General features: G+C 36.2%; 2 protein-coding genes and 1 long non-coding RNA gene across 5 annotated transcripts in view; all 3 read right to left on the bottom strand.

The window, feature by feature from the left end:
* The window catches only part of med12 (mediator complex subunit 12), a 36,201-nt gene extending 31,990 nt beyond the window's left edge, over positions 1–4,211 (bottom strand). The window contains exons 1-6 of one of the 3 annotated variants that reach the window (XM_073854124.1): positions 3,957–4,211; positions 2,901–3,005; positions 2,619–2,810; positions 1,973–2,132; positions 1,640–1,815; positions 1,276–1,386 (exon numbers count right to left, since the gene is read on the bottom strand). In XM_073854124.1, the coding sequence (XP_073710225.1) occupies positions 1,276–1,386; positions 1,640–1,815; positions 1,973–2,132; positions 2,619–2,810; positions 2,901–3,005; positions 3,957–4,058 (846 nt within the window). In that variant the 5' untranslated portion in view covers positions 4,059–4,211. The remainder of the gene's footprint in view (positions 1–1,275; positions 1,387–1,639; positions 1,816–1,972; positions 2,133–2,618; positions 2,811–2,900; positions 3,006–3,956) is intronic. The other 2 variants (XM_073854123.1, XM_055178053.2) reach the window with 2 other exon arrangements.
* Positions 4,212–4,624: 413 nt separating this feature from the next.
* Positions 4,625–13,057, bottom strand: part of LOC129421961 (ATP-binding cassette sub-family C member 5) — a 45,863-nt gene continuing 37,430 nt past the window's right edge. The window contains exons 25-29 of the mRNA XM_055177596.2: positions 12,843–13,002; positions 10,607–10,685; positions 10,408–10,521; positions 6,054–6,218; positions 4,625–5,806 (exon numbers count right to left, since the gene is read on the bottom strand). Coding sequence (XP_055033571.2) covers positions 5,702–5,806; positions 6,054–6,218; positions 10,408–10,521; positions 10,607–10,685; positions 12,843–13,002 — 623 coding nt within the window. The 3' untranslated portion in view covers positions 4,625–5,701. The remainder of the gene's footprint in view (positions 5,807–6,053; positions 6,219–10,407; positions 10,522–10,606; positions 10,686–12,842; positions 13,003–13,057) is intronic.
* Positions 6,359–10,401, bottom strand: LOC141350036 (uncharacterized). The gene is made up of 2 exons (XR_012357932.1): positions 9,430–10,401; positions 6,359–6,719 (listed from the first exon to the last, which is right to left on the bottom strand). It is a non-coding gene; the product is annotated as an uncharacterized lncRNA (long non-coding RNA).

The following is a 13,057-nucleotide window of genomic DNA, read 5'->3' as shown; positions in this document are numbered from 1 at the left end:
TACTTGATCATGTCTGCGAAATCCAGGTTAGGGTCTCATTATCTTTACATTATGCAGGATGATTTTATGTACAAAACAGCAAATAATAAAAATACATTTTCAAAGAATAGGTCACATATATTCAAAATGCATTCAAACATGATAAAACTCTCACTGGTGTCTGACTTGTATCTGGATGCATTGACTCTTTCCCTGCCAGCATTTAAAAAAAAGTTGCCAGCCAGCGGCAGCATTTGTTTGATTTTCCCAAAAGTTTAATGCCTTCCAAAAAAGTTCTTATTTAAATAAATACACATACAATATATCAAATGAAAAAAGACCTTCTGCTTAAAAAAAAAATTCATTCTATCTTCATTTGTTCTATTTATTCTTCAAAAATACAAAATTTTAAGCAAAAAGCTGAGATAATTGCATTTTTGTAAAGGAATTTTGTTATATATCAGATTCAGAACAATGATCAAAACATACAGAGTTTTTACTGTTTTTGGATCAGTGGATGCTTCAGTGTTTTATAAGTTGGGTAAGAGCCCCACCTAGTGGATAACATTGGAAATATGAATTGCCGTAAAAATTTGTCATTGGGATGAAAGCGTTTTCTCTTAAAGGTCTCTTCGTGATCCTATTTTTTAAACCCTTTAGTATGTAATGTTGCTATATTAGCATAAATAATACCTACAAAATGATAAAGCTCAAAGTTCACTGCGAGGCGATATATTTTCTTTAACCAAATTCCCCTTTCAAAGCCTACAGCGAACAGCCGGTTTGGACTACAGCCCTCTACTTCCTGCTTTAATGATGTCACTAGAACAGTTTTTGACTAAACTCCGCCCACAGGAATACGTCAGTCGCCAGCTAAGCTAACGGCAAGCTAAGCTGCTTTCGAATCACAACACACTAAACAAACTACACAATCAGAACTCGATACGCATTTCTGAAGGAGGGACAAGGAAGACGTCAGCTGTTTTGTAAACAGTGAAAACAGAGCTATACAGAGAAGTAAATTGTGTGAAAAATAATGTGTTTTTATACGTGAAACATGAACACATGTTATATTGTGCACTGTAAACACAATCAAAGCTTCAACACAGAAATTGACAAAATAACACTCGGGGAAAAAATTAAGAGCTATCCTTTATGAAAGGCATACGTCTCCAATTCTGCACATCTCTCCAAAGCTTTCCATGCAGGGTCAGGGTGCTGGATTTAGGAAGTCATGACTTGACAGCTCTACTGGGGTCTGAGACATCATAAGAGAGTCATGCTACATTTACTGACCTGTAACAGGAGCGGCAGAAGCAATCTGAGAAGTTCGTCCTCTCCAGGTCTTATCTTCTCAAAGCACTCCAGCACCCAGGTGAGAAACTCGTGCCTGTCTAACATCCCATCCTGTACACACACAAAAAGCACAGTTAATAATCAAATCCATTACAATCCAATGTGCAAAAAAACACCTTCCTCATTTTTACTGAAGCGAACAGTATGTCCTTATACCTGCAACCTGACAGAACTGTAAACAATGTAAGTTACGCTCGTCTTGATCTGTATTTTAGCACCTACATAAAAGGCTGACTGACAGCCTTTATATTACATGACCTACACAACACATCGTACACATTTGAATAAAACTGGCACAATGTACCTGGAACATAAACATGGCGAGTTTCTCATTATACTCCCACTGTTTCATGGCGGTCTCCACCTCAGCAGGAGGCGCAGGCAGAGGAGATCCACAGCCCTGACTGGGAGGCTGTCTGTAAAACTCTGCCACCTTCTGCAGCTGCTCCCACAGGTATTTGGTAATGATCTGAGTCCATTCTGCAAAACACAGACCAGTAAACCATTTTGGTACAAAACCCCACCGCACGGCACCAGATTATACTTCATCTTCATTCAGAGATTGAACAAAAATAGGAAAAAAAGCATTGCTGTGAGACAGATCAGACAGACTTATATGCAGTGTGATAGTACTGACCTATGCAGGGGTCAATGACGTGCCTTTTCTTCACCTTGGTTTCAGTTATAGCAGCGTGATATGCGCAGGTCATTTTAATCATCCAAGCAGATCGCATCACCGGCACTGAGTACTTTGCAAGGTAGCCAAAAACTTCCTCTTTCTTGCTGAAGATGGGAACCTAGTGCATGCACACAACACCAATCAGAACAAAGCAAAACCAATGCTATCCCCCGAGCTTAAAACGTGAAACCGAGAACCTGACAAACTTTGCATTTTAATCGTACATCTTACCCCCCTTTGTTTCTGGGGGCGGGGTTTAGATCCAATATGTAAATAGTCGCTGTGCAAGCGTATCCTTTAACAACAGTCACACATTACGTTGATGGAACATTCAATGCGGTTAATCAATGGCGAATAAAGATCTGAAGGGGGTCGCACATAGAGGGTTGTGTCCAAAATAGCACCCTTAAATAGTGCACCATTTGAGGGAACATCAATTTTTAGTGGTGTCCGACATCATACTGGACATTATTGAGTGAACTCATTGAACCCCACAATGCATTGCAATAATTCACATCAGGGTCTTATTGCATAAGGGTCTACATGGAATTAGGACCACTGCCAAACAACAAGTAATCTGTTTAAAGTTCACAAACAGCAGTACCTTCTTAGCAAGCAGGGTAAGAGGTTTGGTCCCTGCCAAGTCTGTAAACCAATTATTGATGGAGCTCTGTGACCTCGCCGTGACGAGCCAGAAGTTATCCTTCTGATTGACCTGTGGCTTCCTCTTCCCCGTGTCTGGAAACGTGTTGCATCGTAACTTCTCCGCGATGATGCTGCTGAAGTTTGAGCTGATCTGAAAAGCAAAGAGCATCAGGAGTGCAAGTGTATCGGGATTTTATCATAAGCGAATACATGCCAATAGCATCTGCATTATGGGCCTTACCTTTGAAGGGTTGAAATTAACATTTTTAGCACTGCCATGTTCATCTCCCGAAACAGCCGGCTGGTTGTTAAACCCCTGCTTGACGTTCAATGCAGTCAACTCATCCTAATGAGCAAAACAGTGATGCTATAGTTAAACACAGCTCATGCACGAGTATAACAATGCGCTTTTATAACAATAGTCAATTGGTAGAGCATTGCGCTGGCAGCACAAAGGTTGTGGGTTCGATGCCCAGTAGTGCCTTTTGAGTTGCTTTCAATAAAATTGTCTGCCAAATGCATAAATACATATGTAAAATGAGCATCCATAACGCACCTTCTTCATTCATGTCTATATTTAACTACACTAGATACAACACAAGTGCTCACTATTATATAATATAGTCAATAAAGCTAACCATGTAGTAAACCAAGTAAGCGTTATATTATGTAAATAAGGGTTTCTTTATGGGCAAAGACATAGTTAGCTGACGACTATGCATTTATGGACTTTATAAATGCGTGCAGCCCATATCATTGATATATAAATATAGTGCACGAGCCTATGATGGCAAGAAATGCTGCCTAGGTAGGGAGCTCGGTAGATTTGAAGATACAGCCAGATATCAGGACACATCAACTTAAGCAAATGTCAACAAACATAAATAAACAGGCTAAGTGCAAACACTATATGATACATTAAACATACATACACAACTTCTAAAGCACGCGAGATAATACAAATAAGTATGCATTTAATAAGAGGCGCTTTAAATTGAACTGCTGCCATGAAAGGAGCTTTAAATAAAACCTTGATTTGACTTAAGCAAAAATTCGCACTATAAACAGGCGTTGTGTCTATCAATCTATCTATAACCCTAACCAAAAACGAAAAACATAATATTTAAGACATGGATTGTGTTTTTCCGCTGAACTAACCGAGCCGTTCGCCTTCAGTTCATTGTTATTGGCCGTTAGCAGAAGGCAGGGCCTGATCTCAACAACCCCATTAAAACATTGTATTTATACCATATAAAGATTACATTTGCACGCAAAGAAAGAGAAAACGTTGAATAACCTCTTTTTGTTTTGGGTCTTGTGGATAAACGTCCGGAGGACCGAGTCTGGGCCGTTTCAGAGGCCTGTGTTCGTAGCTCAGAATGCCGAAGGCAGCCATCATCCCCACGGCATATCAGCCCGGTGTGTAGCCGATCCTGAACGCTCGTACCGCGGCTACAGCTTCGCTGCTTCACCGCTGCTTCCGCTCCGACGGGATGACGGGAAAATAAAAGACAAGATAAAAGTCCTAACAGTAGATAAAATTAATCTTATTTTATGAAATTAAGCTTATTTTATCACGAGGATATTATTATATTCCATCAGGTTAAGCTAGTAAACATTTAATATTGTATCGTTTGTATATCTTTTAATGATTATATCAGACAACGCACTAAAGGTTTTCGTGTCTATTTAAGATAATAAAAGTCCTTAAACCATTAAAATGCAAAAATTATATTTCGTTATGTAAAATAAAGAAAATATTTAGGCATGATATTATCAAAGTTAGTCTGTTATCATTTTACTACTTTTTCTCTTATTTATATGATTATAATATTAATACAATTAAAATTAATATTAATAAATTGTTTTCTCACACACAAGTCACGTTGTAAAGAAACAAATAACAAGAAGCAGATATAAGCATAAATATACTTTATTTTAACCAATAAAGGATTTTTATTTAAAAAAAAAAACACACACAAAACAAGTGTTCATGAAAAAACTGTGAATAATAATCTCTTAATATTAATTAACAAGGCAACACAATACCTAATCTTGAAAACTGATTTATCTTCATCTTGATATTTTCTAAATAATCAGAAAAGATACTGAAGGGTATGGCATGTACAAAAGAATATATGAATTCCCAAAAGGCTTATAAAACCAAAATATTGCATAATTCAGGTACCTAAACCTCAGGTACCTTAACAGAAACATAGCTTAAAGTCTCTTTAGATCTCATGAATCTTAAGAGAATATTGCCTGCTGAGCACATTTACATTTTCAGAATAAAATTATTCTAAACATTAAGAAAACATCTGTTGAACATGTCAAAGTACACAAAAAATATAAACTTTGATTGTAAAAATAGCACTCTTGAATTATCACAATTCACATTGCACATTTTCTTCACTAAAACACTAATTGCACAAAAATGTACTAAACTCTGTCAAACATATAACAGAAGAGGCACAAAACGTATACAGTAAATGTTAAAAGCAACAAACAAATAAACAAACTAATAAACACTTAGTTTTTTTGCTGACGTGTCTGGAATGACTGATATTGTAATTTAAATATATATCATCTTTGGTTAGGTGTCTTGAGAACTTTCGATACATATAAGGCAACGTACCTTATGGTCAACACATATCTTACATGCCATAACATAGCCAGAAAAAACAAACAAATTGCATATCGGTGTGCAAAATTTACTTCTACCAAATAGATAGGTAGAAGATGAGAAATACACTCTTCAACACTGGTTCAGTACAAACATCAGGAGTCACAACACTCCTGTCACAGGCAAGATTCATTCAGTTCAGAATGGAAATAAAGTGCCATTAATGTGAATGTTCCCACTGGAAGACTCCCCTCCCATATATAAACTCAAACTCTTTGTGTTAACTCGAACATTATCAATATATTAAAAAACAACAAACATCTCAGTGTGCAGTTAGCAGCTTCAATCTTTACTTTGTAACTTGGATATATTCTCAGCAGGTTAGAGGATCATCTTGTCTCCATTAGTGTCAGTGCATGCTAGTTCTTTGGGGAGACTGAGGTTTCTTCAGCTGCCGCCATCATGGCATGAAAATGAGAGTTCTCATTGGCCAGCAACTTTGAAGGGGTGTCAAACTCCAAAATCTGTTTTAAAGAAGACAAGACATTGATTCAAATATTCAGTTGTTGCTATAAGATTTGTGTGATTTTTCCAAGCAGAACATGTTTTTGGATAAACCCCCTCCTTTGGCCCTGGTACTGTAAAATAATTGACTAAATGCTGATGATTGCATGGAAAGAATTATGGCTAAGATGATTGATAGGGTGTTTGACAGGAATGATATTTTAGCAACGTCTCCTCATAAAATCATCATGGATCGTGGAGACTGACCTGACCCTGATCCAGAACCATGATCCTGGAACAGTTGAGCACAGTGTTGAGACGATGGGCAATGATCAGAGTAGTGCAGCCACTGAATGCGGTTCGAATAGTGTCCTGTATGAGACGATCTGTCTCTGTGTCAATGGCAGCTGTTGCCTCATCTAAGAGCAAGATCTAAAAGAGACATCCACATGTTACATACAGAACAAGTCTGTGATAGTCAAAACTCATTTATTGGCTGGTTTGTTAATGGGCACATTTCACAAGACTTTTTTAAGATGTAAAATAAATCTTTGGTGTCCCCAGAGTACGTAAAAATAAAGTTCTAGCTCAAAATACCTCATAGATAATTTATTATAGCATGTTAACTTTGACACTTTGTAGGTGTGAGCTGTTTTGGGTGTGTCCTGTTAAATGCAAATGAGCTGATCTCTGCAGTGTCGTGGTTGGATAGTGCAGATTAAGAGGGGGTATTATCCCCTTCTGACATCACAATGGGAAAAAAATTTCAATGACCTATTTTTCACATGCTTGCAGTGAATGGTTTACCAAAACTAAGTTACTGGGTGGATCTTTTTCACATTTTCTAGGTTAGTAGAAGCACTGGGGATCCAATAATAGCACTTAAACATGGAAAAAGTCAGATTTTCATTATATGTCCCCTTTAAAGAGCACCTATTATCAGGGTGCGATTTGTGAAAAAAACAGAGGGGGGGATGTTTTCATAGGCGTCGATTTTGGCGATGGTGGGTACCCACCATATTTCGTCATGAGTCATTTTGTACCCACCACTAGTTTTAACTTTTTTGACTGTTTTCAGTGGTTATGAAGAGCAATATGAGAGAGAAATTTGGTAATCATTGTCCGACCTAACAAAAATCCATTATAATATTATTATTATTATGTTTTATATATTTCTAATTAAAATATTTCTAATATTCAGAAATGCGCTCTCCGCTCACGAGCTCTGATCGGAACAAACCCGAACTTCACTGTCTGCTGAACTTGTGCAGAAACATAAAAATATAACCAGCTTTTCAAAATGGTTTTAAAACTAAACATTTATACTATTTTAGCACAAATTATGAGCTTATTGACGGTTTTTTATAATTCTTGACATAATGCGTCTCTGTCCACAGCACATTTCAAAACATTTTAATTCATAAAAATAAATCATGAGAACATGAACTCATCACTGCATTTGCAAGAATTGTAAAATCTTTGTTCTTATTAACTTATGAAGCAGCCTAACGCAATATTTTTACTCTAATAGCTTATCTTTCCCCACACATATGAACTGTGATCATGCACAACGAAAAAACACGCAAGAATTAAATCTTGAATGGCAAAACTATATGGCACAACGTAGTGTCAACTTAAACATAAATATGAACAATGTATTGATTGCAAAGTTAAACCATTACAGTAGAAACTGTTTTAATGCTGCTTTTAAAGTACACTGCAAAATGTTTCGTTGTGAATTCACAGTAAATAAATGGATAAATTTTGCATGACTTTCACAGCAAGGATTACAGAAATATACTGTGAAAATACTGACAGCAATTTACTGTGATGTTATATCTGTGATATTACAATGCATTGATGTAAAAGCACAACTGTATACTGTAACTTCACCGCTTCAATGGCAAAGCAATTACTGTATTACAATACATTACTGGGGAATTACAATCTTTTGCTGTTCATCATTACAACAAGGCCATGTACTATTACAGTGTGTACTGTGAAAGTACATGTTGACAATAATTTATTGTGAAAAGAAACGTTTGATTAGTAAATGAATTAGGTGATGATTTTTTACCATTATGTACCAACCACCAGAATTACAATATTAACTTTACGTTAATGTTCATAACAAATGTGGTGTGGTGTGTTAACACAAAGTTAACACAACCAGGAAAAAAACTAGCAAGCAAAGAGACAAGGGTCAAGAGTCCAACTAAAACAACCACTAATCACAAAAATGGTGACTTAAAATGAAACAAAATATCAACATCTAAACCTAATAAGTGAATTGTGTTACAGCAATATATTTACTGAACATTCATGTTTTATAAAATAATAAAATGCAATGTTTCTCTATCATTTACATAACAATCAAACAATTCAATATAATAAACAGTTGTTGTTTTAAACATTGTGTGAACATTAAAACATGACATTGTCATAACGTTTAAAAATGGTAAAATGTAACATTCCTCTAACGTTCAGACAACACAAAAATGTTCTTAGAACGTCAAGAAAACTGGACACTTTTTACGTTGGCAAAACGTTTTTGGGAACCTTGGGAACTTCCAGGGAACGTTCTTAGAACTTTTTTCTATTAGCTGGGTTCATCTACATCAACGTGCCATATTTATTTTAATAAGTCAGACTACGTCCATGTTTTTATACAGTCTATGGTTCAAAACAGTTCGGTTATGTCATGTGACTTCCCAGGGCATATTTCAATACAATATTTCACTGTAATAATACAGTTTAATGCTGTGAAATCCTTAATTTTTTTACTGTGTTGCTGTGATATTACAGACCTTTTTGTGATATAACAGCAGGTTTTAGATTGCAAGATTTTACTGTAAAATAAGAGTTAAATGCTGTAAAATCCAAGGATACTATAGTTTTCACAGGTATTCATTGGGATATTACAGGGAAACTTAATTACAACAAGTTATGGTAAAATAACACTGTTAATGATTGTAAAATGCTGGTAATTTCTAACAGTGTAATAACATCAACTTTACACCGCGATGCTGAGCTACAGTGAAATGATAGAGAAATCAGATGCATTATGTGTTAGTCACTTAGCCTCATTTGCGCAAACTGGACGCGCCCGCGCCTCGCTAAACGCCTCATCGGCATGTATCATGTGTAACTTCGGCCATTCTCAGTGGTGTGACTGGGACACCAACTCTGCTTGTCATCATAAACAGATAATCAGATTGTTATGTTTATTCCCGCTTTATTAATATGCGGCTAAATATGCTGCATTTCATCGTTTCGACACACAGCTCCATAACCATCTCCAAGTGTTGATAGGCTATTACTCGTGAGGTGTAACCAATCAGATAGCGCCGTGGGCGGGACAATGAGCAAGTCTGCAGAGTGGTGAATACAGAGATGCTGCGCGGCAGCTGTATCATCAGAGCCAGCCAAAGTAGCGCATTTTAAAACAAAATTGACTTTAATCAAACCACGGATCCGTGATAAGTTTTGTGATCCGTCTCGCCACTAGTGTAGTAGCACTGATCACTTTGAGGGGGGGATAAATTTATCCCCACCGGGGATGAAAATAATTAAGCAGAGGCAGGGATACATTGACCAGAAAGGGGGAAATCCCACGCATCCCCCCTGGCAAATCGCACCCTGCCTATTATGTATAATCCACTATTAGAAGTTGTTTGGACATAAATGTGTGTTGGCAGTGTGTGAACACAACAACTCTACAATGAAACAAAATACACCCTCTACTTCTTTTCCCATAAAACCAAAGCAGTCTTATTAAACATGCTGTATTGATTCTCTTGTTAATGTGACATCACACTGATAAAGCCCCATCTAAATGCGTTTGTTAGCACATTGTAGCGCTAAGATACTATATCAGACTGTATTCACATGAATCAGATCTATTTTTAACTGAAAGTGTTTGCTGTCTGTTGGTAAGGGAGTGAGGAGCCCATTTGCATTTAAAGGTACAGACACGAAAACAGGACTTTTTACCATTTTTGAATCCGTTCAGCCGATCTTCGGGTGTGGCGGTACCACTTTTAGCATATCTTAGCACAATCCATTAAAATTGATTAGACCATTAGCATCCCGCTCAAAAATAACCAAAGAGTATCAATATTTTTCCTATTTAAAACTTGACTCTTCTGTAGTTACATCGTGTACTAAGACGACGGAAAATTTAAAGTTGCGAGACGCTGAGATCGGCTGAATGGATTCCAAAACTGTAAAAATCAAATGTTTAACTCTAGGGGAGCTGTAAAATGAGCATATTTTCAAAAAAGTGGAGTGTCCCTTTAATAATTTGGTAAAGGGTATAACAATACAACATTTTCTGTAAAAAGTGTCTTGAATAGCCGAAATTAATCATGATTTCCTGTTGTCTGAATTATTCAGTGTCAATTCTTTTACTGTCAAACTCTGTTACCAAGATAGAGTAAAGGTTAATTTAATATCAGCCATGTGGTGGCAATGTTGTACCATACTTTAAAAGTCTGAGATTCAACAGAGATCTAAAGTGTTCAACTGTTCACAACAAAACCCAAACAATATCCTTTATTTAGATCTTTTTACTTCATTAATAAACCATTTGCTTTAAAAAAATCTTTATGAGCCAACAGACCTTGCTGTGTCTGAGAAGTGCTCTGGCCACACACAGTAGCTGTCTCTCTCCCACAGAGAAGTTCTCTCCATTATCTGTAACCTCTGAATGCAGTGAATTAGGCAACTGGCTTACCTAAAACGAAAAACAAAAATTTGCATTTGAAAAGTGCATTCTAGCATCTACTGAAATGACAGACCAGGCATTTGCCTTTACTCACCATATCCTTAATATGCGTTTTCTCTAGTGCTTCCCAGATCTGTGCATCTGTATATTGATCCCAGGGATCCAGATTTGACCTATTGGTGACAGAATGACTTTAAAGGAGGACCCATTTGGAACAAATAAGTAAAAAAAACGAAACTTATTTTCTATTGTAGCTATCACCTTACGACAAATAAAAGCTTAAGGACATGATATGTAAATTATTTTATGTGACATTAGGCTATTTTAGTGTCAGTTTCCCGAGCTTAAGTCTAGTCCCAGACTAAAATGCATGTCAGTCTAATCCATTCCACTACAGAAATGCCCTATTAAATAAAATTCCAATTGACTCATTTAGGGGTGGTTTCCTGGACAGGGATTATTTTAAGCCAGGACTAGGCCTTTAGTTTAATTATGAAATATAACTAGTTTAACAAACATGCCTTACTAAAAACATTACTGGTGTGCATTTTATGGCAAATCAAAGGGCACTGATGTATTTTAAGATATGTCAGTGCAAGTTTTTTTCAGTTTGGACATCTCTTACATTAATTTTAGTCTAGGACTAGTCTAATCCCTGTCCGGGAAACCGCCCCTTAGAGTCCATAAAATTTAAACTCCATTTCGTGTTTTCACTATTTTCGCCAACTGTACTCCCACGACACAACAAGGTAAGCATAGCCTTTAAAGGTGCAGTGTGTAATTTTTAGAAGGATCTCTTGACAGAAATGCAAAATAATATACAAAACTATATTATCAGGGGTGTAAATAGACCTTTCATAATGAACCGTTATGTTTTTATTACCTAAGAGTGAGACGTTTTTATCTACATACCGAGGGTCCCCTTACATGGAAGTCGCCATTTTGTGCCACCATGTTTCTACAGAAGCCCTTAACGGACAAACTCTTTTACTAAGATGTCTCCGAAGATTACATGTTTGTCCGGTGGTGGCTACTGTAGCTTCTCTATGCGTTTCAAAGCGAGGGAACTGAGCCATTGGTTGCAATTCGCAACCTCACCACTAGATGCCGCTAAAATTTACACACTGTACCTTTAAAGTTCTTAAAGCAATTATTTAATTAAAAGGAACCAGAATACAAGAAAATGGCATCTACTCCAGTAAATGCTTTGGACTCACCCAGTTTTTTTTGCTTCGGACAACCATGGTTTGTACATATTTTAGTGCTGGGCAAAGATTAATAGCAAATAATCACATACAAATTTTTTTTTTGCATAAGATTTAAGTGTGTGCTGTGTGTTATTATTATGTATATATTTAAAAATACATTTAAATGTGTATATATATATATTTAATTATATTTTTATATATTCTATATTCTATATAAACAAAAAATGGATACATAAATAAAAATGTTCTGAAATGTATTTATCTATGTGTCTGTGTTTAAATATACATGATTAATACACACCAAACAGACATATATATTATGCAAAAATGCACTTTTATTTTGTATGTGATTAATCGCGATTAATCTTTGCCCATCACCAATTATTTACATTTATGTCTCAATATACTAAGGCCTAGTCCTGGATTAATCTAAACCCTGTCTGGGAAACTGACCCCTAATGTCCCATATGGCAAAATATATTTTAAAATATACAAAAAAATATATGGGTGAAAAATATATTTTTGTAAATATATTTTAGCAAATATATTTTTTGGCCTTTTTTTTAGTATATTTTAAAATATGTTTAAAATATATTTTTGCTGTATAGGTCAGTTTGTTGCCAAAGTGGCCTTTTTATATTTTGACCTGTATTATAATAGTTTGTGCAAATTCTGGCCTTGTTTCATTATGTTTAAAGTTTAATAACCTTAAAGTTGGGCTTTCATTATTGATTTTATTGATTTAAACATTTCTGTTTTCAAGAAGCCAAGATTGTGCCTGCAGACCAACGAGTTTAAGATAACATTTACTTTAGGGACCTCACCAAAACACGCTTGTCTTTTATCAGAAAGCAATAACTTCCACCTTTCAGCTTCAACTTTCAACGACTTTCCGTTTCGGCTGACATTACCGATTCCTCTTCATTTTAACCCCTCCCTTGCTCCAATGCCACAATCTATTTTCCACAAATAAAAACAAGCTCCGCCCTACAGTTTTCTCACATTAAATATCTTGTTTAAATATCCGATATTGCAAATGCAATAAATGAAGCACATTAAATCATCTTGACTGTAAAGACTTCAGTGCACATGATGATCAGGTGAAAGTGATGTTGACCATACCTGACAGTACCAATAAAAAGAACTGGCTCTTGGGGGATGACTGACAGCTTGCTTCTCAAATCCTCCAGCCCAATGTGAGCGATGTTGACACCGTCAATGATGATTGATCCACCGCTAAGCTCCACTAGTCTGAAGAGTGCAACGCCCAATGAAGATTTCCCTGAAGAAGCAACCAACCAGTGTCACAACCTATTTCATCCACCGATAATATGACT

Source organism: Misgurnus anguillicaudatus, chromosome 16, assembly GCF_027580225.2.
Source record: "Misgurnus anguillicaudatus chromosome 16, ASM2758022v2, whole genome shotgun sequence".
NCBI classification, from domain to species: Eukaryota; Metazoa; Chordata; class Actinopteri; order Cypriniformes; family Cobitidae; genus Misgurnus; species Misgurnus anguillicaudatus.
This window is presented reverse-complemented; position numbering and strand designations above follow the sequence as displayed.